Source organism: Nerophis lumbriciformis, linkage group LG31 (genome assembly GCF_033978685.3).
Source record: "Nerophis lumbriciformis linkage group LG31, RoL_Nlum_v2.1, whole genome shotgun sequence".
Lineage (NCBI taxonomy): Eukaryota > Metazoa > Chordata > Actinopteri > Syngnathiformes > Syngnathidae > Nerophis > Nerophis lumbriciformis.
The window spans coordinates 417,820-443,517 of record NC_084578.2 but is presented as its reverse complement, the minus strand read 5'-3'; the positions used below and the strand labels follow the sequence as shown (position 1 = coordinate 443,517).

Here is a 25,698-nt window from a genome sequence, read left to right as displayed (position 1 = left end):
CTGGCAGGTGGCCAGTAGATCACTGGCAGGTCACCAGTCAGTCGCCAGTAGGTCACTGGCAGGTCAACAGTCAATCATCAGAAGGTCACCAGTCAATCACTGGCAGGTTGTCAGTAGATCACTGGCAAGTCACCAGTAGGTCACTGGCAGGTCACCAGTAGGTCACTGGCAGGTCAACAGTCAATCATCAGAATGTCACCAGTCAATCACTGGCAGGTTGCCAGTAGATCACTGGCAGGTCACCAGTCAGTCACTGGCAGGTCAACAGTCAATCATCAGAAGGTCACCAGTCAATCACTGGCAGGTCGCCAGTAGATCACCGGTAGGTCGGCAGTAGATCACTGGCAGGTCAGCAGTAGATCACCAGCAGATCACCGGCAAGTCGGCAGTAGATCACCGGCAGGTCGGCAGTAGATTGCCAGTAGATCACTGGCAGGTCAGCAGTAGATCACCGGCATGTCGGCAGTAGATCATCGGTCAGTCAATAATGGTTGCTGTGACGACACTTAGTGGTGGACACTGAATCACAGGTCAGAAGACAATTGATTGTTTAGTCAATCATTCAGAATGACTGGACTATTTTCTCGTCAATCAATCAATCAATCAATCAATCCTTAGCTTCTGTCAGCAGTTGCCAGGTCAACATGAGTTATAGGATTCTTCAATGCCGTTTGGGTGACCAAGTACTTGCTGGACAGTTGACTCACATCAGCTGGCAGGTAAACAATCACCTGTCGGCGGCCATCTTTGCTTGACCCTGACAGTGATCGGTCATTGGATGGTCAGTCACTTCTTAGTGGTTATTGATCACCAATCGCTCTTTGACACAAAGCAAAAGAAGGGTCATGTGATCCTTAGGTCTTGTCACTTAGTTGGATGAAAAGAAGCACATCAAGTCCACTTGGAGCCGGAGGAGGTCAAAGTGCGTCCACATGGTTCATAGTGGATCGGTTGTGGATTTCCTCCAGGAAGTTCTCCAGCTGCTCGATGAGAACTCGCTTCTTGAACCTTTTTACAAACAAAGATGCAGGTTATTAAAAGGTGAGGTGTGTAGATGGAGCATGGAGTTATCAAATATGTTTTTACAAACAAAGATATTAAAGATTATTAAAGGTGAGGTGTGTAGATGGAGCATGGAGTTATCAAATATGTTTTTACAAACAAAGATGCAGGTTATTAAAGGTGAGGTGTGTAGATGGAGCATGGAGTTATCAAATATGACAAGAGTGAAAGTAGTCATTGTTAGTTATGTTCTATATATTTACTTGTCTTTGATGTATTTCTGAGTTTGAAGTACAACAACTGTGTCATCCTAAATCATTTCAACTATTTCATTGTTGTGTTACTTTATTCTGACAACCTGCCAGCATCTGAGGTGAAAAACATCAAATCATCATTCTTATTTTGCACTGAACAGTGTGAACCTTTTACTTGACTCTCTAGTACAACTTATACACAAACTTTTTTGCCATAATGTAGCCTTTCTAACACGCTTCTGCCATGGACACTTTCAAACCAAAATGAATTGACACCTAGTGGTCACAATAGTATAGATAATGACCCAGTAGGTTGAATGATGCAGACACGTTTGTTACTGGATATTGGATACGCCTTGGAGACTTTTTATGTGTAAGTAATATTTCATACTTGTTTATATTGTCAAATGTCACCTCTTATTGTTCAATGATTATTACTTATGTCAAGCTTGTGTGCTATTGTGTGCTTAGCTGTTGTGTAGCCTATATCCCAGCATGTTTAGCTTTTGTAAATGACTTTGACAAAATGGTGTGTTTATTGGTGAACATTTAGATCTTAACTGTCTGTCAGCTTTGTACAAGTAAACATTCGGCTTATATCACACACAAGCAAACACTCGGCTTGTATTGCACATGATATCCCACACAAGTAAACACGCTGCAAGACTGCTTGTATCGCACATTATATCACACAAGTAAACACTCGGCTTGTATCGCACATGATATCCCACACAAGTAAACACGCTGCAAGACTGCTTGTATCGCACATTATATCACACAAAAGTAAACACTCGGCTTGTATCGCACATGATATCACACACAAGTAAATACGCTACAAGACTGCTAGTATCGCACATAATATCACACTCAAGTAAACACTCGGCTTGTATCGCACATGATATCACACACAAGTATATCACACATGATATCACACACAAGTAAACATTCGGCTTGTATCGCACATGATATCACACACAAGCAAACACACTGCAAGACTGCTTGTATCGCACATGATATCACATACAAGTAAACACTCTGCAGGACTGCTTGTATTGCACATGATATCACACAAGTAAACACTCGGCTTGTATCCCACATGATATCACACACAAGTAAACACTCTGCTTGTATCGCACCTGATATCACACACAAGTAAACACGCTGCAAGACTGCTTGTATCGCACATGATATCACTAACAAGTAAAAACTCTGCAGGACTGCTTGTATCACACACAAGTAAACACTGGGCTTGTATCGCACCTGATGTCACACACAAGTAAATACTGTGCAGGAGTGGTACGGCCAAAATAGTGCTGATTATTTAGTGTGAATGAAAAGATCTTTGAACAAACAGTAATGTCCTACCTGGCCGCCTCCTTGATGATGTTTTGGAGGAAGATGAGGCGAGTGTCCAGAGTGCCTTGAATCTGCTTCAGGAAGTAGAAGATCTTGTCGTAGTCTGGAGAGCAAGCAGAAAGATGTGAGGTGTAGTACCCAGAGGAGCCACTAGAGGACGGGCAGGAGAAGCATGTTTATCACAGAGGAGTGTCTCCGGGCCATCTGCTCAATGATTGGTCAAAAGGCAGTCACGTGACTGCTACTAACTGTGAGATGATGCTATGTTTGCTGCACTTGCTCATGCTTTTACACTCCACAGATCATGAAGATTTGGGCAAAATGGGGTTAAGGAGTTGGTTTTTTTGCTCCTTCTGTGTATTTTTTTAGGTGTATTCAAATGATACTTTGTTTTGTTGTAAGTTTATGAGTGCAGGATGTTTACAACTATATATAGACATACTATTTGTCTTTATTTGGTCAGACAAACTAACCAAATAACTCAATAGTTTACAACTACATATAGAGCTATTATTTGGTGATAAGAACTGCAACTGGTGGCAAACATGGCGCCTGTTTAGTGGTTTCTTACATCTGCCAGGCTTCCTGATCTCCCTGGTGATGAGTGTCCTCAGCTCGTTGTTCACCTTGGTGGTCTCAGTGTGGATGTGTTTCTTCAGGGCGGCAGGCGAGAGGTACCGGGGTGGCTGATCCAGTCCGTCCACCAGAATCACCTCCTCCTCCTCCTCCTCCTCCACCGCTTCCACCTCCTCCTCCTCCTCCTCCTGCTGCTGCTGCTCACCGTTCTCCTCCTCCTCATCCCCATACTGGAGGTCCTGCTGGTATGCCGATGAGTGGTTCTCTTGAGGTTCTGAGTCGGAGCTTCTTTCTGGGCTGCAGTGGTTCCGATGGAGGTGGTTGACCATGGGATGGGGTTCTGCTTCTTCATCACTCATGTCCACGTCTGGAAGAGAAAAGCCAGTTGAGTGATGTGTGTCAGTCCCATGAGGACAGGAGCATGTGCATCAGACCTGAGGTGGACCGAGGACTGACAGGGGGCGTGTAGGCGTGACCCAGGCGCAGCAAAGGTGACATGCAGCGTCTCCTCTTGGGCCCGCCTCCTGTCATGTTGTCTGATGGCCTCTTGCCTTTGTTCTCCTTTGGGCTGGTGACGAACTCATCGGCCTCGTCGATCATCATTCCCTGAGGAGGCAAAGGCGTGACAATCTTCTCCAAGGAGGTTCAATGTGAGTCAGAGACCAGCACACCTTCTTGTCCAACTTGAAGGGGTTGCCGAAGGTGTGCAGGCGTTTGGGCTGCTCGGGGTCGGCGTCCCTCAGGGGCTGAGGAGCAGCTTTCAGGAAGTCCTGGTAGTTCCCCATCTGGGCGATGGGGACGCTGTGGAGCTGATCTGTGGAGCAGGACCATTAGGAAGGTCCCATCATGTGTTCATGTACACACTTCTATATGCTGCTGCCATGAAGACACATGATCATGTACAAACCCCGTTTCCATAAATGATAAATAAATGGGTTGTACTTGTATAGCGCTTTTCTACCTTCAAGGTACTCAAAGCGCTTTGACATTACTTCCTTATTTACCCATTCACACACACATTCACACACTGATGGAGGGAGCTGCCATGCAATGCGCTAACCAGCACCCATCAGGAGCAAGGGTGAAGTGTCTTGCTCAGGACACAACGGACATGACGAGGTTGGTACTAGGTGGGGATTGAACCAGGGACCCTCGGGTCGCGCACGGCCATTCTTCCACTCCCCGTTTCCATGAGTTGGGAAATTGTGTTAGATGTAAATATAAACGGAATACAATGATTTGCAATTCATTTTCAACCCATTTTCAGTTGAATATGCTACAAAGACAACATATTTGATGTTCAAACTCATAAACTTTTTTGTTTTGCAAATAATCATTAACTTTAGAATTTGATGGCAGCAACACGTGACAAAGAAGTTGTGAAAGGTGGCAATAAATACTGATAAAGTTGAGGAATGCTCATCAAACACTTATTTGGAACATCCCACAGGTGTGCAGGCTAATTGGGAACAGGTGGGTGCCATGATTGGCTATAAAAACAGCTTCCCAAAAAATGCTCAGTCTTTGACAAGAAAGGATGGGGCGAGGTACACCCCTTTGTCCACAACTGCGTGAGCAAATAGTCAAACAGTTTAAGAACAACGTTTCTCAAAGTGCAATTGCAAGAAATGTAGGGATTTCAACATCTACGCTCCATAATATCATCAAAAGGTTCAGAGAATGTGGAGAAATCACTCCACGTAAGCGGCATGGCCGGAAACCAACATTGAATGACCGTGACCTTCCATCCCTCAGACGGCACTGTATCAAAAACCCACATCAAGCTCTAAAGGATATCACCACATGGGCTTAGGAACACTTCAAAAAACCACTCTCACTAAATACAGTTGGTCGCTACATCTGTAAGTGCAAGTTAAAGCTCTAATATGCAAAGCCAAAGCCATTTATCAACAACACCCAGAAACGCCGTCGGCTTCTCTGGGCCCGAGATCATCTAAGATGGACTCATGCAAAGTGGAAAAGTGTTCTGTGGTCTGAAGAGTCCACATTTCAAATTATTTTTGGAAATATTCGACATCGTGTCATCCGGACCAAAGGGGAAGCGAACCATCCAGACTGTTATCGACGCAAAGTTGAAAAGGCAGCATGTGTGATGGTATGGGGGTGCATTAGTGCCAAAGGCATGGGTAACTTACACATCTGTGAAGGCGCCATTAATGCTGAAAGGTACATACAGGTATTGGAACAACATATGCTGCCATCTAAGCGCCGTCTTTTTCATGGACGCCCCTGCTTATTTCAGCAAGACAATGCCAAGCCACATTCAGCACGTGTTACAACAGTGTGGCTTCGTAACAAAAGAGTGCGGGCACTTTCCTGGCCCGCCTGCAGTCCAGACCTGTCTCCCATCGAAAATGTGTGGCGCATTATGAAGCGTAAAATACGACAGCGGAGACCCCGGACTGTTGAACGACTGAAGCTCTACATAAAACAAGAATGGGAAAGAATTCCACTTTCAAAGCTTCAACAATTAGTTTCCTCAGTTCCCAATCGTTTATTGAGTGTTGTTAAAAGAAAAGGTTATGTAACACAGTGGTGAACATGCCCTTTCCCAACTACTTTGACAAGTGTTGCAGCCATGAAATTCTAAGTTAATTATTTGCAAAAAAAAAAAAAAAAGTTTATGAGTTTGAACATCAAATATGTTGTCTTTGTAGCATATTCAATTGAATATGGCTTGAAAAGGATTTGCAAATCATTGTATTCCGTTTATATTTACATTTAACACAATTTCCCAACTCATATGGAAACGGGGTTTGCACTAGACAACTTGTCTTTTAGTAGTAAGTAAACAAAGACTCCTAATTAGTCTGCTGACGTATGCAGTAACATATTGTGTCATTTATACACCTATTATTTTGTACACATTATGAGGGACAAACTGTAAAAAAATATTATTAATCTACTTGTTAATTTACTGTTAATATCTGCTTATTTTCTGTTTCAACGTGTTCTATCTACACGTCTGTTAAAATGTAATAATCACTTATTCTTCTCTTCTTTGATACTTGACATTAGTTTTGGATGATACCACACATTTAGGTATGGATGTGATACCAAGTAGTTACAGGATCGTACATTGGTCATATTCAAAGTCCTCATGTGTCCAGGGACATATTTACTGACTTTATAAACATATTATACATTTTAGAAAAAGGAAAAAAATATTTTGTGACAATAAAAAATATCGATGTAATCATAGTAGTATCTACTAGATACGCTCCTGTACTTGGTATCATTACAGTGGATGTCAGGTGTAGATCCACCCATGGCATTTGTTTACATTGTGACGGTGGTGAGCTATTGTATCCTCCTACGGTGTGTAGTGAAGCATGTTTAGCTATTCCTCGTCTTCCAGTGATAATGCTACATATTGAAACTACTAGGATTAGTGATTTAGAAGTAGCTAAAACACTGAGGATGGATGCTAGCCGCTAGCTAGTTAGCCATGTCTTAAAGCATCTCTTCCTGTGGGTGTTTCAGTGTTATAACTTCATCTTTATCTTTACTTTTTACACCAAAATGTTTCCATTCTCTCTTTTCTGTCTACACACTGTGTCTGCTTGTAAGTACTCTGTGTGTGTGAACATGCTCCTCTAATTGTAAAACCAGCAATGTCACCACATGACAACGCGCCGTCATGCCCGTAAACAAAAAAAAAATGGGGGGGGGGGGGGGGGGGGGGGGTGGACCGGTACTTTTTAGAGGTGGTATAGTAGCGAATATGACTTGTCTCCACTCAAGATGATCTCCTGCTGGCCCCACTATGGACTGGACTCTCACACTATTAACTAGATCCACTATGGACTGGACTCTCACACTATTAACTAGATCCACTATGGACTGGACTCTCACACTATTAACTAGATCCACTATGGACTGGACTCTCACACTATTAACTAGATCCACTATGGACTGGACTCGCACACGATTATGTTAGATCCACTATGGACTGGACTCTCACTATTATGTTAGATCCACTATGGGCTGGACTCTCACTATTATGTTAGATCCACTATGGACTGGACTCTCACACTATTATGTTAGATCCACTATGGACTGGACTCTCACACTATTATGTTAGATCCACTATGGACTGGACTCTCACACTATTATGTTAGATCCACTATGGAATGGACTCTCACACTATTATGTTAGATCCACTATGGACTAGACTCTCACACCATTAACTAGATCCACTATGGACTGGACTCTCACACTATTAACTAGATCCACTATGGACTGGAGTCTCACACTATTAACTAGATCCACTATGGACTGGACTCTCACACTATTAACTAGATCCACTATGGACTGGACTCTCACACTATTAACTAGATCCACTATGGACTGGACTCTCACACTATTAACTAGATCCACTATGGACTGGACTCTCACACTATTAACTAGATCCACTATGGACTGGAGTCTCACACTATTAACTAGATCCACTATGGACTGGACTCTCACACTACTAACTAGATCCACTATGGACTGGAGTCTCACACTATGATCTAGATCCACTCCACGTCCATTGCACAGGTCGCCCAGGGGGGGTCCACACATCTGTGGTCCCCTCCAAAGTTTCTCATTGCTATCCCATTGGGTTGAGTTTTTCCTTGACCTGATGTGGGATCTGAGCCCAGGATGCAGCCCTTTGAGACACTGGTGATTTAGGACTATATAAGTAAACATTGATTGGTTAGTATGGTGGTACTATACTAGTACTGGTATAGTGTACAACCCTCATTCAGATGTTGGCCTTTAGGACACGTGTGTCAGCTACTTCCTCTTCTTGTCAGGACAACAGTGCTATGCTAACTGACTGCTGTTAGCTAGCTCCACCTGCCCATATGGAATCCAGTACATGTGTAGTATGGGATGAGACCATCATAATCCCGGGGCTAGTCCTACCTGAGTCGTGGCCACGCAGGCTGCAGACGCTGGTGTTGAGAAGGTTTCTCCTCATGCGGCTCAGCTGGTCCAGCAGGTGACTGCGGGGGATGTCGTAGGGGTTCCGGAAGCTCTGAGGCTTCAGGTCCTGGGAGGAGGACACCGGATGAGTAACTCAGGTGGCAGACAAACAACAACAACAACAACAACAACAACCTTGTTCAGCAACGCCAGGTGGAACCCCTGGAACTCTTTGGGGTTGAGCTCCAGAGGGACCAGAGGGACGTCGCCAGAGAGGCTCTGCAGCTGCTGGATGAAGTCTCTGCGCTGGGCCAGGGAGATGCCTCCACCCCGCCACCGCACCTTGATGCCCGCCTCCGCCACCGCCTTCTTTCCGATGGAGGCGATCAGGCGCTCGTACTCCATCTTGGTCTGCAGGCAAATAATGTCGGCAGTAAGCACATATATTGTTAAGACTTTTGTTCCTTAGTGATATTTATTGGTACTATATGTCATTTTTAATTAGTACACCTCCAACATGATGTAACATGTCACAGCACGGAAGTCTTTCATCAACACCCGCTTTTAAAAAGTCCACTATGTGTAAGGTGAAATAGTTATGTCATCTTCTTGTAAAGAACACATCAATGTGTTTAAATTCATTGTAATTCCATTCAGTTGGAAATCATATTTATATATGACATGCATTGAACAAGTCAACTATGTGTGCAGTGTAAATACAGTTATGTCATCTCTGTGTTTATATTCATTGTAAGTCAACTTAGTTGGAAAGCATATATGACATGCATGTGCAGAGAACAGACCTTTGACATGATATATCTAATAAATCAATTAGCATGTTGTGTGTGTAGGAATGATTTGTGTTTATGTTGCACATGGAGGTATTGAAGCACTTGCTATGTATTACCTAAATAAAAAGACTCAATGACCAAGTGTAATGCTGTATGGTCCAGAGACAGAAGGAAGTGAAGCACATTTAAGCCAGATGCAAACGCGGTGTTATGGAGTGATGTCAACCAGAGACCTGTCAGTCACACATCTTGCTTCAAAGCAACTTTATGGGTTATTATTTTATAGGGTTCCAATTTAAACATGGCAAGTGCTGCGACCGCCCTTGTCACTTGCTGTAATGCACTCTAAAATTGACCAGCATGGACTTTTTACTTGTGAATGGACAATTGCAACGTAATTGTTTCGTCGAATAAATGGATAAAAACAACCCGACATTCTCAACTGTTCAAGACATGACATAATTAATGGGTACAAACAGCATGGGCGCAGCGTGTCAAAGGTTAATGGACAAGGAGAAGAGCCCAGTTGTTGTGAGAGACACACTAGTTGCATCAGGTAGCTCTCCAAATACTCAGTAAGGAAGGAATCCATCAAAGAAAACAGGAACACTAACAGGCTGTTGTGAAAAAAAGCTACCGTATTTTCCGCACTATTAGCCGCACCTAAAAACCACAAATTTACTCAAAAGCTGACAGTGCGGCTTTTAACCCGGTGCGCTTTATATATGGATTAATATTACGATTCATTTTCATAAAGTTTCGATCTCGCAACTTCGGTAAACAGCCGCCATCTTTTTTCCCGGTAGAACAGGAAGCGCTTCTTCTTCTACGCAAGCAACCGCCAAGGTAAGCACCCGCCCCCATAGAACAGGAAGCGCTTCTTCTTCTACTGTAAGCAACCACCCGCCCGCGTAGAAGAAGAAAAAGCGCGCGGATATCACCGTACGTTTCATTTCCTTTGTGTGTTTACATCTGTAAAGACCACAAAATGGCTCCTACTAAGCGTCAGGGATCCGGTTCATGAAAAGACGCAATCTCTCCATCCACACACGGATTACTATTTCACAGCAACTGATATTCCTGTGAACCGCACTGTGGATACAACGGGAGCACGTACGGTGAATATTCGCACCACAGGGAATGAGAAGTCATCCTTCACTGTGGTTCTAGCTTGCCATGCTAATGGCCAGAAACTTCCACCCATGGTGATATTCAAAAGGAAGACCTTGCCAAAAGAGACCTTTCCAGCCGGCGTCATCATAAAAGCTAACTCGAAGGGATGGATGAAGAAAAGATGAGCGAGTGGTTAAGGTAAGTTTAAGCGAAGAGGCCGGGTGGCTTTTTTCACGCAGCTCTGTCCATGTTGATATACGTATGTTTGTGATTGCACATTTGCGTACATTTTGGGAGTGAACAGAGTTGTTAGAACGCTGGTTTTTAATATATTATTAAAGTTTGACTGACCTATCTGACTGTTTTTTTGACATTCCTTTAGCGCAGTTAGATGCGGCTTACAACACCGGGCGGCTTATAGGTGGACAAAGTTTTGAAATATGCCGTTCATTGAAGGCGCGGCTTTTAACCCAGGGCGCCTTATGGTGCGGAAAATACGGTACACAACTTCTTCAGGTAGGTTCATTTCATGGTTGAAATGGAGTGATAAATGAGTCCAGCACTTCTACACCTGTCAATGTTGTTTATGTGCTGTATCCTAAATCTTTATTTGGATTCATGGCTGTCAACCACTTGTTACTTTTTATAAACTTTGTACATAAGTTGCTGATGTAAACAATAATGGAGTGAAAATTGCATGGCGTTTTATATATTTGTTTATACACAACTTTACTACAAGTTAGTTCATACACCATATCAGGCCTGGGCAATTATTTTGACTTTTTAGGAAAAAAATGTGTCTGGGGGCTGGTATACCTGATTTTCAGGAACACTAATACAAAACCTCACAATAATGTCTGATTGAATGCTAAAACGTTATGATAGACCACCTTAAAAAACGAAACGGAATTTAAATTTTTTTACTGAATGTGAATGTACATGAAAAGAAAGAATGTTAAAATATTAACTATGAAGGATAAAACACTGCATATTGACAACATATGAACGTCACACCCCCTCTCCATCCACATATTTTACAATCAAGCTAAACACTACAAACACAGCAAAATATGAACGCCAAGGGAAAAAAACACCTACAATCTGATATATCACTAAGCTTTAGAACTTTGTTGTAAAAATCTTATTCCGTGTCTGTCCCTGACACTCACATTTCAGGCTCTGGAAACACTCTGTGGAAACACTCCCCACCCACACTGCTTGGTGCCTCGTCTGAGCTGCTGTGACTAACATTACCATAGTAACTAATTAGATGACCATAATAACTAATTAGATGACCATAGTAACTAATTAGATGACCATGGTAACTAATTAGATGACCATAGTAACTAATTAGATGACCATAGTAACTAATTAGATGACCATAGTAAATAGTATATCATGCAAAAGTGCAGATTCCAACCATTGAAAGACTTAGTATAGTTGAAGACTTACGGTCATTTGAAAACATCACTGCACAGCATAATGGCAGCTACACTTTTAATCGTCATTTGCCCAGGTCGCCACTATATGATACATTTGATTTTATATATATATATATATATATATATATATATATATACCGTATACATATATACATATATATATATATATATATATATATATATATACATAAATAAGAAAATAAAGTTTGCCTTGGTGCCCTAAAATATGAGCCCTCCTATAAGGCAACACTTGCCTCGACCTTAAAAAGTTAAAATTGGAGGCCTGATATTACCTCCATTTCCCATGAGTGGATAAATATTAGCCTTTGTATTAATGGGTCGCTAGGAGGACAGTTGATAAAATGTGTGGTCAGTTCAAACTGACACAGCGTGTGTGACTTTGAGGAGGACATATTGTAGTCACAAACTTTAGTGTGGTGTTGCTTCCTCTTTTGTCATTACTTTTTTCAATGTGCAGCAGTGAACTGAATGTGTGATAATTGCGTCTGTCAGCTGGAACAAACAATACCGATAATGAACCGACCTAATAAAGAAGCGGTACTCGGTATACATCCCTAGTCAGGAGGAGTGTGTGTGGTGTCTGACCTGCTGGCTGAGCTTCTTCAGGTAGGAGACCACGCTGTAGCTCAGGCCGTACTCCATGTTGTCTGCCAGCAGGTTGGGAGCTCCCATGATCCTTAGTGCCTTCCTGAGAGACTGTGGCGTGGAAGAGAAGTAGACCATGAGAGCATAGAAGCAGAGGACTACACAAGTCCTCCTACTGACCCCGATATAGTATGGAGGCATGGTCTTCAGGTAGTTCTCAAAGGACTGCCGCCACTTAATGCTGGGCTTGAACTTGTGCACTTTGATCAGGTCGTCTGCAGAGAGAACAAACAGAGAAGAAGAAAGTGACTGGAGTGAGAAAGTGTGGCACAGCGAGAGGCTGGAACCTACCCAGGAGGGGCAGGAGCACAGGGTAGTTGTAGGGCATGACGAAGAGGTTGACACAGTTGAGAGCAGTGCTGGCCTTCAGGTAGCCAAAAGGTTGTCCCAGGTCGCTGTACTTGGCACTGTTACACACAAAGACCTGCGGGGGCAAGGTGAGCAGCAAAGACACCTGACAGGATAACATGTCCTACCTGCCAGCAGGTGTGTGGAGACTTCCTTTCCAGGATGTACTGCGTGAGTGGCGAGGGCTCCAGCTCGTACTTGTCGAAGGGCACCTTGTCGATCACCATGGGCTCGGCGTCCAGGCAGGAGAAGCGCACGTGGGGGTGGGCTGAGCGGGGGGGCTGAAGTCAACTCCAGGTTAGCGGACCTTATCATCACCACCAGGCACATTTTCAAGACTTCCTCACCAGGGTGGGGGAGTTCTGGTCGGGCCAGAAGGCCTCGGGGACAGGCCAGTGACCGATGGGAACGCCGGTTTTGGGATTGGGCCGAACGTAGATGAGCTTGTGGCAGCAGTGCCAAGGCTGAGGGCCCGACTTCAGCGACTCGGCCGCAGCGTCTGCATGACATCATGGAACATGAGCGGCTTCTTAACCACACACCTGTCAGTAGCCAGCACCCACCTTCCAGCGGGGGAGGGTCCGGCCCCGTCTTCTCAAAGTTAATGACCACGCCGCTCTGGATCTTCTGGACCAAAGACTCCAGACACTGATTCAACATACGCTGAGAGAACACGCTGTACGAACGTCCTGCAAGCAAACACACTCCCACTAAGAACTGTACGAACGTCCTGCAAGCAAACACACTCCCACTAAGAACTGTACGAACGTCCTGCAAGCAAACACACTCCCACTAAGAACTGTACGAGGGTCCTGCAAGCAAACACACTCCCACTAAGAACTGTACGAACGTCCTGCAAGCAAACACCCTCCCACTAAGAACTGTACGAGGGTCCTGCAAGCAAACACACTCCCACTAAGAACTGTACGAACGTCCTGCAAGCAAACACACTCCCACTAAGAACTGTACGAGCGTCCTGCAAACAAACACACTCCCACTAAGAACTGTACGAGATCCCTGCAAGCAAAGACACCCCCACTAAGAACTGTACGAACGTCCTGCAAGCAAATACACTCCCACTAAGAACTGTACGAGCATCCTGCAAGCAAACACACTCCCACTAAGAACTGTACGAGCGTCCTGCAAACAAACACACTCCCACTAAGAACTGTACGAGATCCCTGCAAGCAAAGACACTCCCACTAAGAACTGTACGAACGTCCTGCAAGCAAATACACTCCCACTAAGAACTGTACGAGCATCCTGCAAGCAAAGACACTCCCACTAAGAACTGTACGAGATCCCTGCAAGCAAAGACACTCCCACTAAGAACTGTACGAGGGTCCTGCAAGCAAAGACACTCCCACTAAGAACTGTACGAGCATCCTGCAAGCAAACACACTCCCACTAAGAACTGTACGAGGGTCCTGCAAGCAAACACACTCCCACTAAGAACTGTATGAGGGTCCTGCAAGCAAACACACTCCCACTAAGAACTGTACGAGCGTCCTGCAAGCAAACACACTCCCACTAAGAACTGTACGAGCATCCTGCAAGCAAACACACTCCCACTAAGAACTGTACGAGGGTCCTGCAAGCAAACACACTCCCACTAAGAACTGTATGAGGGTCCTGCAAGCAAACACACTCCCACTAAGAACTGTACGAGGGTCCTGCAAGCAAACACACTCCCACTAAGAACTGTATGAGGGTCCTGCAAGCAAACACACTCCCACTAAGAACTGTATGAGGGTCCTGTAAGCAAACACACTCCCACTAAGAACTGTATGAGGGTCCTGCAAGCAAACACACTCCCACTAAGAACTGTACGAACGTCCTGCAAGCAAACACACTCCCACTAAGAACTGTACGAGGGTCCTGCAAGCAAACACACTCCCACTAAGAACTGTACGAGCGTCCTGCAAGCAAACACACTCCCACTAAGAACTGTACGAGGGTCCTGCAAGCAAAGACACTCCCACTAAGAACTGCACGAGGGTCCTGCAAGCAAACACACTCCCACTAAGAACTGTACGAGGGTCCTGCAAGCAAACACACTCCCACTAAGAACTGTACGAGGGTCCTGCAAGCAAACACACTCCCACTAAGAACTGTATGAGGGTCCTGCAAGCAAACACACTCCCACTAAGAACTGTACGAGCGTCCTGCAAGCAAACACACTCCCACTAAGAACTGTACGAGCATCCTGCAAGCAAACACACTCCCACTAAGAACTGTACGAGGGTCCTGCAAGCAAACACACTCCCACTAAGAACTGTATGAGGGTCCTGCAAGCAAACACACTCCCACTAAGAACTGTACGAGGGTCCTGCAAGCAAACACACTCCCACTAAGAACTGTATGAGGGTCCTGCAAGCAAACACACTCCCACTAAGAACTGTACGAACGTCCTGCAAGCAAACACACTCCCACTAAGAACTGTACGAGGGTCCTGCAAGCAAACACACTCCCACTAAGAACTGTACGAGCGTCCTGCAAGCAAACACACTCCCACTAAGAACTGTACGAGGGTCCTGCAAGCAAAGACACTCCCACTAAGAACTGCACGAGGGTCCTGCAAGCAAACACACTCCCACTAAGAACTGTACGAGGGTCCTGCAAGCAAACACACTCCCACTAAGAACTGTACGAGGGTCCTGCAAACAAACACACTCCCACTAAGAACTGTACGAGGGTCCTGCAAGCAAAGACACTCCCACTAAGAACTGTACGAGGGTCCTGCAAGCAAACACACTCCCACTAAGAACTGTACGAGGGTCCTGCAAACAAACACACTCCCACTAAGAACTGCACGAGGGTCCTGCAAGCAAAGACACTCCCACTAAGAACTGTATGAGGGTCCTGCAAGCAAACACACTCCCACTAAGAACTGTACGAGGGTCCTGCAAACAAACACACTCCCACTAAGAACTGTATGAGGGTCCTGCAAGCAAAGACACTCCCACTAAGAACTGTACAAGGGTCCTGCAAGCAAACACTCCCACTAAATAGGCCCCCTACAGGCGGACAACAACATTGTCATGACAAGACTTCAAGGTGAGTTTTACCTCCCGTGACCTCGCACATGGGCGTGATGGGCGAGTCGTCAGACGGGACGCCTCCCATGGGATCGGGCTCCACCGAGGCGTGGCCCGGGATGCGCAGCACGAGTGCAAAGAGGCGCTGATCCCAGCGGAAGGGCTCCTTGGTCAGCTCGCTGCCTGGCAGGGGCGTGGTCAGAGGGAGATGGAGCTGGAGGAATATAATAAAGATGATGTCACTTCCCAGCACAGGGAGTGTGCCTCATGGCCAGAGTAATCAATCCTTGAATAGTCACACTCACTGCTGACTGACAAATCAAAGAATGCGATAGTTTTCACCTTCAGAGCCAGTACGATGTATAGATTTTTTTTAAAGCACTATAAAATGCAATTTCCATAGACATTTCTTGGGAGAACTGAAATGCTAACAGTTAGCACACTGGACAGATAGCGTGAAGTAATGGAAACTATGAGCCAAATGAGCTAAAAAAAAAAAGTTGGCATGTGCTTGCATTCAGCTAGCATGAGTGACACACCAAAATATATGACACTGAGGTGTGTGCCTGCTAAAAAATCTAGCATGCTAAAATGCTAAGCAACCTGTGTCAAGTAGCAAAATATACTGCTACCTGAATTGCTTTTTTAAATGCTGGCATGCACCAACATATGACTGAAGTGTACACCTACAATTGGCTAAAACAACCTTAGCATGCTAACAGGTATCATTCGCCAAGGAACAAAATGTTTGACGCTGAGATGTATACCTGCAAAATTAGCAAAAACGCTAGCATGCTAATATTACAAGGCTAACAATTACACCGCAGGCTGTTACAAAATTAGCTAAGGGCCACATAAGGTTCAAGGGCTACAATTTAGACACCGGTGGCATATCCTAAAAGTGTCCAGTTTTTGAGTAGTCTACAGAAGTTTCCTAGCAGAGTAAGGTAATAAATCACACATGCAGGGTTGTGGTTCCATGACATGGGTTGGTAAGATGTAAACATGGCTGACCTGGTCTTCTTCATAGTAATAAATCACACATGCAGGGTTGTGGTTCCATGACATGGGTTGGTAAGATGTAAACATGGCTGACCTCGTCTTGGACCCCTCCACTGCTGGTCAGCTTGTTGCCGTCGGTGATGGCGATGATGATGGCGGGCTCAAGGAAGAACGGGTTCCTTCCCTGCAAAAAGACAAATGATTCATGCTATTTGTTGGTAGCACATGTGTCCGGGCTCATAAACACATGATGATGGGACTGCTGGTCACCTTCTCTGCCAGAGCAAAAGAAGAAGGCAGACTTGAATCTAGCAAGACTTGTAATCTCATTGTACGTGCGTGTAGTGACACTAAGAGGTGTTTTATTCTGATCATGACCCGGTTTTAAAAGAAGCCACATCTAAAGCAGCCACTTGGGATTTGAATAGTTCTCCCAGGGATATTCATCAATGCTCATCTGTAGACACTGATGGTGTTCCAACATGACTCTTTGCTACAGTACACATTTCAAACAGGGCTTTTCCTCAACAAGTGAAATGAGAAAGTTGCAATGTGGACTCTGATAACACAAAGCTGACATGCAGGCTACTTTTTGTAGTTTTTAAAAAGCGGCCATTGCTTAAAAATTATAATGAATCCAAATCAATGTTATGAATTATTGACCTCTCAAAAATTCTACTTTGAAAATGTTTCTGTGTTTGCCATATAAAAAAAAAGTTTTCTTGAACAAAAAGTGAATGCATCTGAGATAGGCTCCAGCACCCCCGTAAGGGACAAGCGCTAGAAAATGGATGGATGGAAAAAGGAAATAGAAAGTAAAAAGATGAAGCAAATAATGAAAAGGTGTAATTGACAGATAGATGTGAAGTTGAGCTAGAGAATTAAGTGTTGAAAGTAGGAAAAACAAGTCTGACTTCCTTGTAACACTTTCATGAATAGGACCCTTTTGGAACTGGGATTATGTTTCATTGCCAAAGATAATAGTCAATTAAAAGCAATGTTGTTATGAATTATTGACTTATTTCATTACTTCACATCAAACATTACACTTTGAAATATTTTTTTGGGGGGGGGGGGGGGGGGGGGGTTTATTTTTTTTTATAGTTTGTGTTTCTCCAGTACCCTGAAAGGGACAAGCGGTAGAAAATGGATGGATGGATATGTTTCTGCTCTGAAAACAAGACTTTGACAAAATGGGCATCGAAATAAAAAAGAAATTAACTTTATATCCACAAATAGACATGAAGTTGATCTACAGATTCAAGCATTGAATAAAAACTAATAAATAAATAAATAAATATATATATATATGGTGGTTATTTTGAAGAAACTAGAATATTAAACATGTTTTCAGTTATTTCACCTTTTTTTGTTAAGTACATAACTCCACATGTGTTCATTCATAGTTTTGATGTGACAATCTACAATGTAAATAGTCATGAAAATAAAGAAAACACATTGAATGAGGAGAAGATGTGTCCAAACTTTTAGCCTGTTTATTTTTAACATATTTATGACTGAGACCCGGGACCAAACTTGAGAAGAGCCCTAAAGGAAATAATAACATAAAATAAAATAAATATATATATATTTATATATACACATACACACACATATATATATATATGCAAATATATATATATATATACATAAATATATATACACACACACACACATATATATATATATATGCAAATATATATATATACACATGTTAATATTTATAATAAAAATATGAATAATACTTGTTAATATTCAAGTCCATCCATCCATCCATTTTCTACCGTTTGTCCCTTTTGGAGTCGCAGGGGGTGCTGGAGCCTATCTCAGCTGCTTTTGGGCGGAAGGCGGGGTACACCCTGGACAAGTCACCAAATGTAAATAAGAGTATTGTTGGCACTTTTGGATGTTTATTTATTGTATTTTATGGGCGGAAAAGTGACGCTCCAATTGGCTCCGCTGTAAGCAAACTTTTATTTCATATCTAGAATGCATTAAAAAAATAAAATCATGTCTTTCATAATAATTGTCAATGATAGGCAACATTCCAAAAGAGTGCAGTTCCCTTATAAAAACTCACATAGACACAGTTGGACAAGTCAATATTTAGTATTTTCTCTTTCTTCACTGATAGTGTTGTCGTCTTGACTATTTCAAGTATTAATGTAGCACTTTAACATGAATTTCAATACATTTCTGACGGGTGTTGTGGTGTCCTACTGTGTTCAGTGGTGCTTGGTGTTCCTGAGTCCAGAAGGATCCCTGGCTTCATGTACACAATTAAATATGGCAGTAATGTGTTTGTGTAACTTTGGATTGAATGATGTCCTTTCTTAATGGGGGAAGACATGAATATCTCTTGTTTTCATGTTAGCATCTAAGCTAGCGAGCTGTGAGTTCATCACAGTGCAGCTATCATTTTCATTTCAACGGCTAATACTGTACTTGGTCATTGCCATCACATGGTGTTGATGTTGTGAGTGTACAGCAAGTGCTTGGAGGACTGTCACCTGACTCACCTGTCCATAGTTGTCTATGCCGCTCACTAGTCTATTGAGATTGAGCATCACCTGGCTCACCTGTCCATAGTTGTCTATGCCGCTCACTAGTCTATTGAGATTGAGCATCACCTGGCTCACCTGTCCATAGTTGTCTATGCCGCTCACTAGTCTATTGAGATTGAGCATCACCTGGCTCACCTGTCCATAGTTGTCTATGCCGCTCACTAGTCTATTGAGATTGAGCATCACCTGGCTCACCTGTCCATAGTTGTCTATGCCGCTCACTAGTCTATTGAGATTGAGCATCACCTGACTCACCTGTCCATAGTTGTCTATGCCGCTCACTAGTCTATTGAGATTGAGCATCACCTGGCTCACCTGTCCATAGTTGTCTATGCCGCTCACTAGTCTATTGAGATTGAGCATCACCTGGCTCACCTGTCCATAGTTGTCTATGCCGCTCACTAGTCTATTGAGATTGAGCATCACCTGGCTCACCTGTCCATAGTTGTCTATGCCGCTCACTAGTCTATTGAGATTGAGCATCACCTGGCTCACCTGTCCATAGTTGTCTATGCCGCTCACTAGTCTATTGAGATTGAGCATCACCTGGCTCACCTGTCCATAGTTGTCTATGCCGCTCACTAGTCTATTGAGATTGAGCATCACCTGACTCACCTGTCCATAGTTGTCTATGCCGCTCACTAGTCTATTGAGATTGAGCATCACCTGGCTCACCTGTCCATAGTTGTCTATGCCGCTCACTAGTCTATTGAGATTGAGCATCACCTGGCTCACCTGTCCATAGTTGTCTATGCCGCTCACTAGTCTATTGAGATTGAGCATCACCTGGCTCACCTGTCCATAGTTGTCTATGCCGCTCACTAGTCTATTGAGATTGAGCATCACCTGGCTCACCTGTCCATAGTTGTCTATGCCGCTCACTAGTCTATTGAGATTGAGCATCACCTGGCTCACCTGTCCATAGTTGTCTATGCCGCTCACTAGTCTATTGAGATTGAGCATCACCTGGCTCACCTGTCCATAGTTGTCTATGCCGCTCACTAGTCTATTGAGATTGAGCATCACCTGGCTCACCTGTCCATAGTTGTCTATGCCGCTCACTAGTCTATTGAGATTGAGCATCACCTGGCTCACCTGTCCATAGTTGTCTATGCCGCTCACTAGTCTATTGAGATTGAGCATCACCTGGCTCACCTGTCCATAGTTGTCTATGCCGCTCACTAGTCTATTGAGATTGAGCAGATCAAAGGCGGTCCTCAGGGACTGGCCGATGCTGGTGAGTCCTGTGGCCTGCAGGTTCCTCAGCTCCGTCATGAAGGTGGCGTGGCTCTCCTTCCATCCCGCCTTTTTAAAAAAACACACCTTCAGTCACGTTGGTAATGATTTCATCACCAATAATAATCCCCTCTGCCTTGGTTTTCACATGAGATATGAAAAGTAGACATATTAGGTGTTCCAGGAAAAACTAAGTCCCTCATTTGGAATCGATTCAACATTTGTATGCCATCTGTGCACTTACCAACTGGACATATACAACACCAGTGAAGTTGTGTAAATGGTAAATAAAAAGAGAATACAACAAATCCTTTTCAACTTATATTCAATTGAATAGACTGCAAAGACAAGATATTTCATGTTCACACTGACAAACTTACTTTTTTTTTTGTTGCAAATAATCATAAATTTAGAATGTAATGGCAGCAACACATTGCAAAAAAGTCATTTTTACCAGTGTGTTACATGGCCTTTCCTTTTAACAACACTCAGTAAAGGTTTGGGAACTGAGGAGACACATTTTTGAAGTGAAATTATTTCCCTTTCTTCTCGTCTCCCTTCTCATATTTTAGCCTTCACACATTTTCAATGTCTGGACTACAGGCAGGCCAGTCTAGTACCTGCACTCTTTTACTATGAAGCCACGCTGTTGTAACACGTGGCTTGGCATTGTCTTGCTGAAATAAGCAGGGGCGTCCATGATAACAACATATGTTGCTCCAAAAGCTGTATGTACCTTTCAGCATTAATGGTGCCTTCACAGATGTGTAAGTTACCCATGTCTTGGGCACTAATACACCCCCATACCATCACACATGATGCCTTTTACACTTTCACCCTACAACAGTCCCCATGCTTCTTTTCCTCTTTGCTCCAGAGGACACCACACCACTTGTGCCAGCTTTTTTGAAACATGTTGCAGGCATCAAATCACAAATGAGCTAATATTTGCAAAAATAAGAAAATGTTTCTCAGTGTGAACATGAAATATCTTGTCTTTGCAGTCTATTCAATTGAATATAAGTTGAAAAGGATTTGTTGTATTCTCTTTTTATTGACCATTTACACAACGTGACAACTTCACTACTTTTGTACGTCAGCAGCCAAGACGAGTTTTGTGACCCTTTGAAAGAGTTTTGTGGGGACTTTGACACCAAATCCTGCATCATGTGGAAGACAAAATCCATCCTCAGTCCAATGAGTTGTTGGAAGACTCGCATCCCTAAGAAATACTCTTTTGATGACACTAATTGGATCTGAAAAAGGACTTCAGTTCAATTGTTTGGTTTCATATTCCTTGACTACACTTGCTAGTTATGTTTAATATCTAGTGAATCATATCCTAGTATGGTTAGTGTCGACACTTGTCAGCTCTCTAATATCACTTCCTGTTGTGTTGTTTACAAACTTCTATGTTTACTAATATCACTTCCTGTTGTGTTGTTTACAACTTCTATGTTTACTAATATCACTTCCTGTTATGTTGTTTACAATCTTCTATGTTTACTAATATCACTTCCTGTTATGTTGTTTACAATTTTCTATGTTTACTAATATCACTTCCTGTTACGTTGTTTACAATCTTCTATGTTTACTAATATCACTTCCTGTTACGTTGTTTACAATCTTCTATGTTTACTAATATCACTTCCTGTTGTGTTTACAAACACAGGGAGTAAGTCAATAGCACTTTTAGCAGACTTATCTTGCACTACGGACATTCTTTGTGCTCCAATACACTTTATTTATATGGCACATTTCAAAAAAACTAGACGTTTCAGAAGTGGAGACATACATACTAATATCAAACTATAAAAGAATAAATACATCAGAGAAAATAAAATCACACAACTCTCATGCTGGTTTAAAAGAGTAGAAATATGTTTTAAGAGATTATTTCAAAGTCATTAAAAAGGGATTTTGTTCCAAAGTTTTGGAGCCACAGCACCTCTGGATCTTTAAGGGGTTTTAGGGACGTGATCAGCTGACCTCAGACCTTGTGGAGGTGTACGTTTTGAAAAGGTCTGACATATATTGTGGTGCTAATGCGTTAAGAGATTGAAAAACAGACAATATTTTCAAATGAATTGTAAAATAAAGTGGGAGCCAGTGTAGGGATGCTAAAATGTGTTCATGTTTTTAGTGTCAGTTAAAAGGCAGCAGCGATTGAGGCCATAATAAAATAAATACTTGAATTCACTGAAATTCAAGTATTTATTTTATTATATATATATATATATATATATATATATATATATATATATATATATATATAAGAAATACTTGAAAGCTGTAATTCACTGAAATTCAAGAATTTATTACATATATACATATATATATATGGACAGAATTTCTAGGCGCAGTCAGGGCGTTGAGGGGATCTGGTTTGGTGGCTGCAGGATTAGGTCTCTGCTTTTTGCAGATGATGTGGTCCTGATGGCTTCATCTGGCCAGGATCTTCAGCTCTCACTGGATCGGTTCGCAGCTGAGTGTGAAGCGACTGGGATGAGAATCAGCACCTCCAAGTCCGAGTCCATGGTTCTCGCCCGGAAAAGGGTGGAGTGCCATCTCCGGGTTGGGGAGGAGATCTTGCCCCAAGTGGAGGAGTTCAAGTACCTAGGAGTCTTGTTCACGAGTGAGGGAAGAGTGGATGGTGAGATCGACAGGCGGATCAGTGCGGCGTCTTCAGTAATGCGGACGCTGTATCGATCCGTTGTGGTGAAGAAGGAGCTGAGCCGGAAGGCAAAGCTCTCAATTTACCGGTCGATCTACGTTCCCATCCTCACCTATGGTCATGAGCTTTGGGTTATGACCGAAAGGACAAGATCACGGGTACAAGCGGCCGAAATGAGTTTCCTCCGCCGGGTGGCGGGGCTCTCCCTTAGAGATAGGGTGAGAAGCTCTGCCATCCGGGAGGAGCTCAAAGTAAAGCCGCTGCTCCTCCACATCGAGAGGAGCCAGATGAGGTGGTTCGGGCATCTGGTCAGGATGCCACCCGAACGCCTCCCTAGGGAGGTGTTTAGGGCACGTCCGACCGGTAGGAGGCCGCGGGGAAGACCCAGGACACGTTGGGAAGACTATGTCTCCCGGCTGGCCTGGGAACGCCTCGGGGTCCCACAGGAAGAGCTGGACGAAGTGGCTGGGGAGAGGGAAGTCTGGGCTTCCCTGCTTAGACTGCTGCCCCCGCGACCCGACCTCGGATAAGCGGAAGAAGATGGATGGATGGATGGATGGATATATATATATATAATAAATACTTGAATTTCAGCGAATTCAAGTATTTATTATATATATATATATATATATATATAAGTATTTATTATATATATATATATATATATATATATATATATATATATATATATATATATATATATATATATATATATATAATAAATACTTGGCGCAGTGGAAGAATGGCCGTGCGCGACCCGAGGGTCCCTGGTTCAATCCCCACCTAGTACCAACCTTGTCATGTCCGTTGTGTCCTGAGCAAGACACTTCACCCTTGCTCCTGATGGGTGCTGGTTAGCGCCTTGCATGGCAGCTCCCTCCATCAGTGTGTGAATGTGTGTGTGAATGGGTAAATGTGGAAGTAGTGTCAAAGCGCTTTGAGTACCTTGAAGGTAGAAAAGCGCTATACAAGTACAACCCATTAATTTCAGTGAGTTCAAGTATTTAATATATATATATATATATATATATATATATATAATAAATACTTGAATTTCAGTGAGTTCAAGTATTTAATATATATATATATATATATATATATATATAATAAATACTTGAATTTCAGTGAATTACAGCTATATATATATATATATATATATATATATATATATATATATATATATATAATAAATACTTGAATTTCAGTGAATTACAGCTATATATATATATATATATATATATATATATATATATATATATATATATATATATAGCGGGCCTTTTGAATATGTCCCTAATTCTCAGGTCTCAAGGTTGGCAAGTATGCATGAAAGTGTTTTAAATGTGGAAAAATAATCATACCATAACCACTTTAAGGCCTTTTTTCCCTCTCTCTAAATGAATTGAATGCTTTTTAATAACCAGCGCCAGCCCTGTGAATGCAAAGTGAGCTGGCGTCACGTGCTCCAGTGTAAAGTCCTCAACCGGAGTGAAACCGGATGAAAGTGGGCTCGATCGCGCCCTCCCGCCCCCCTTGTATAAATAACTCCCAGAGTTCCTTGCGGCTCACTCTACAAAATGTCGGCCATGTTTTAAAAGGGGGTCGGCGAGCTCCTCCTGAGGACGGCGCTCGCCTTCCTTCGCCTTCCTTCCCGCCTGGGCACCACGCTCTCTCTCGCCTCGCAGGGGGCCAGTGACAAAAGACTCGGGACATGACAAACTCTACCTTGATCCCGAACGGAATGTCTTCCAAATTGACCAACATGTAGCGGTCCCCTCGGCTGGCCGGGTCTCTCCCTCGGAGCTGCGGAGATAGAGAAGGTTTAAGCGGCTTGTGCTTGGGACAGCTCGGGGGTGGAAAAGAGCGGGACGGCCCGCCATGTTGACAGTGCCTCCAACATGTTGACAGTAGCTTCATTAAAGTGTTTACATTCAAGTCTCAGCGTGTTTACAATACCTTCATAAAAGTCTCAACAGCGCCTTTAGCTACGTCCAGATAGCTAGTGCCCAGGTAGCTGCGCTGGTTCATGGAGGCGGAGGTGTCTAGCAGGAAGAGTAAGACGGGCATGGCGGTGCTAACATGGACTTAATGTCAGTGGAAACGACAAAAAAAATCTTTTGTTCTCCTGTGTCACCTCGGCTAGCTAGTTAGCCAGCTAGCTAGCCGGCTAACTGTCTGTCTCGCGCATTCTTCCCCCCCAAAAAAGTGTAATAATGAGTGGCGAGGCCTCTGCCGGCCTGACGAGCGCACAGCCGAGGGGCGGCTCATGGATTGACGAGGGGTTTTAGAGGTAATGGCTCGAATATGGAGTAAATAGTCCTAAGTTTCATAGCGACAAAGTGTGCGTGGCTGCTTCTTCCTACACTGAGCGAGCTCAGCAGGCGCACACTCTACAAGCTGCTAGCCTGGCGCTTGGCCACGCCTACTCAGGGCACTTTTCAACGTCACGCGCCCCGATTGGCTGCTCCGCTGCAACTCATTACCATATCCAAATAAGGCAAAGGCCGAGCGCCACCCTGCGCATGCTCGCTTCGGAGAAAGCAAAAAAGTGTTTACGTCCACATATATTATATTTATTTCTATATATTTGTTTGTGGCGCCTGTTTTGGTCATTTGTCGTGATCACTTCTACTTGGTTAACACTTGACAGCAACTCCAGACAATACATTACCCCATAACACGACCTGTTCCACTTTCAAAT

General features: G+C 43.4%; 1 protein-coding gene across 1 annotated transcript; it reads right to left on the bottom strand.

Annotated features, from left to right (window-relative positions):
- Positions 1–392: 392 nt before the first annotated feature.
- On the bottom strand, positions 393–25,399 carry ints6 (integrator complex subunit 6). Its single transcript, XM_061926162.2, has 18 exons — positions 24,954–25,399; positions 24,723–24,800; positions 20,243–20,392; positions 16,618–16,707; positions 15,552–15,735; positions 13,047–13,172; positions 12,831–12,982; positions 12,612–12,764; positions 12,427–12,559; positions 12,256–12,350; positions 12,076–12,186; positions 8,319–8,534; positions 8,124–8,250; positions 3,860–4,002; positions 3,623–3,794; positions 3,184–3,555; positions 2,622–2,715; positions 393–1,008 (listed from the first exon to the last, which is right to left on the bottom strand). Exons 1-18 carry the CDS (start codon positions 25,062–25,064, stop codon positions 918–920), a joined length of 2,598 nt encoding a protein of 865 aa, XP_061782146.1. The 5' UTR covers positions 25,065–25,399; the 3' UTR covers positions 393–917.
- Positions 25,400–25,698: the final 299 nt, after the last annotated feature.

Excerpts from the sequence above, each read along its gene's own strand:
- ints6 (XM_061926162.2), bottom strand. The coding sequence starts at position 25,064 with ATGCCCGTCTTACTCTTCCTGCTAGACACCTCCGCCTCCATGAACCAG. Across the intron at positions 12,765-12,830 it reads ACCAGAACTCCCCCACCCTG|CCCCCCCGCTCAGCCCACCC; the intron begins GTGAGGAAGTCT and ends AGTTGACTTCAG. Across the intron at positions 8,251-8,318 it reads ACCTGGCGTTGCTGAACAAG|GACCTGAAGCCTCAGAGCTT; the intron begins GTTGTTGTTGTT and ends TCCTCCTCCCAG.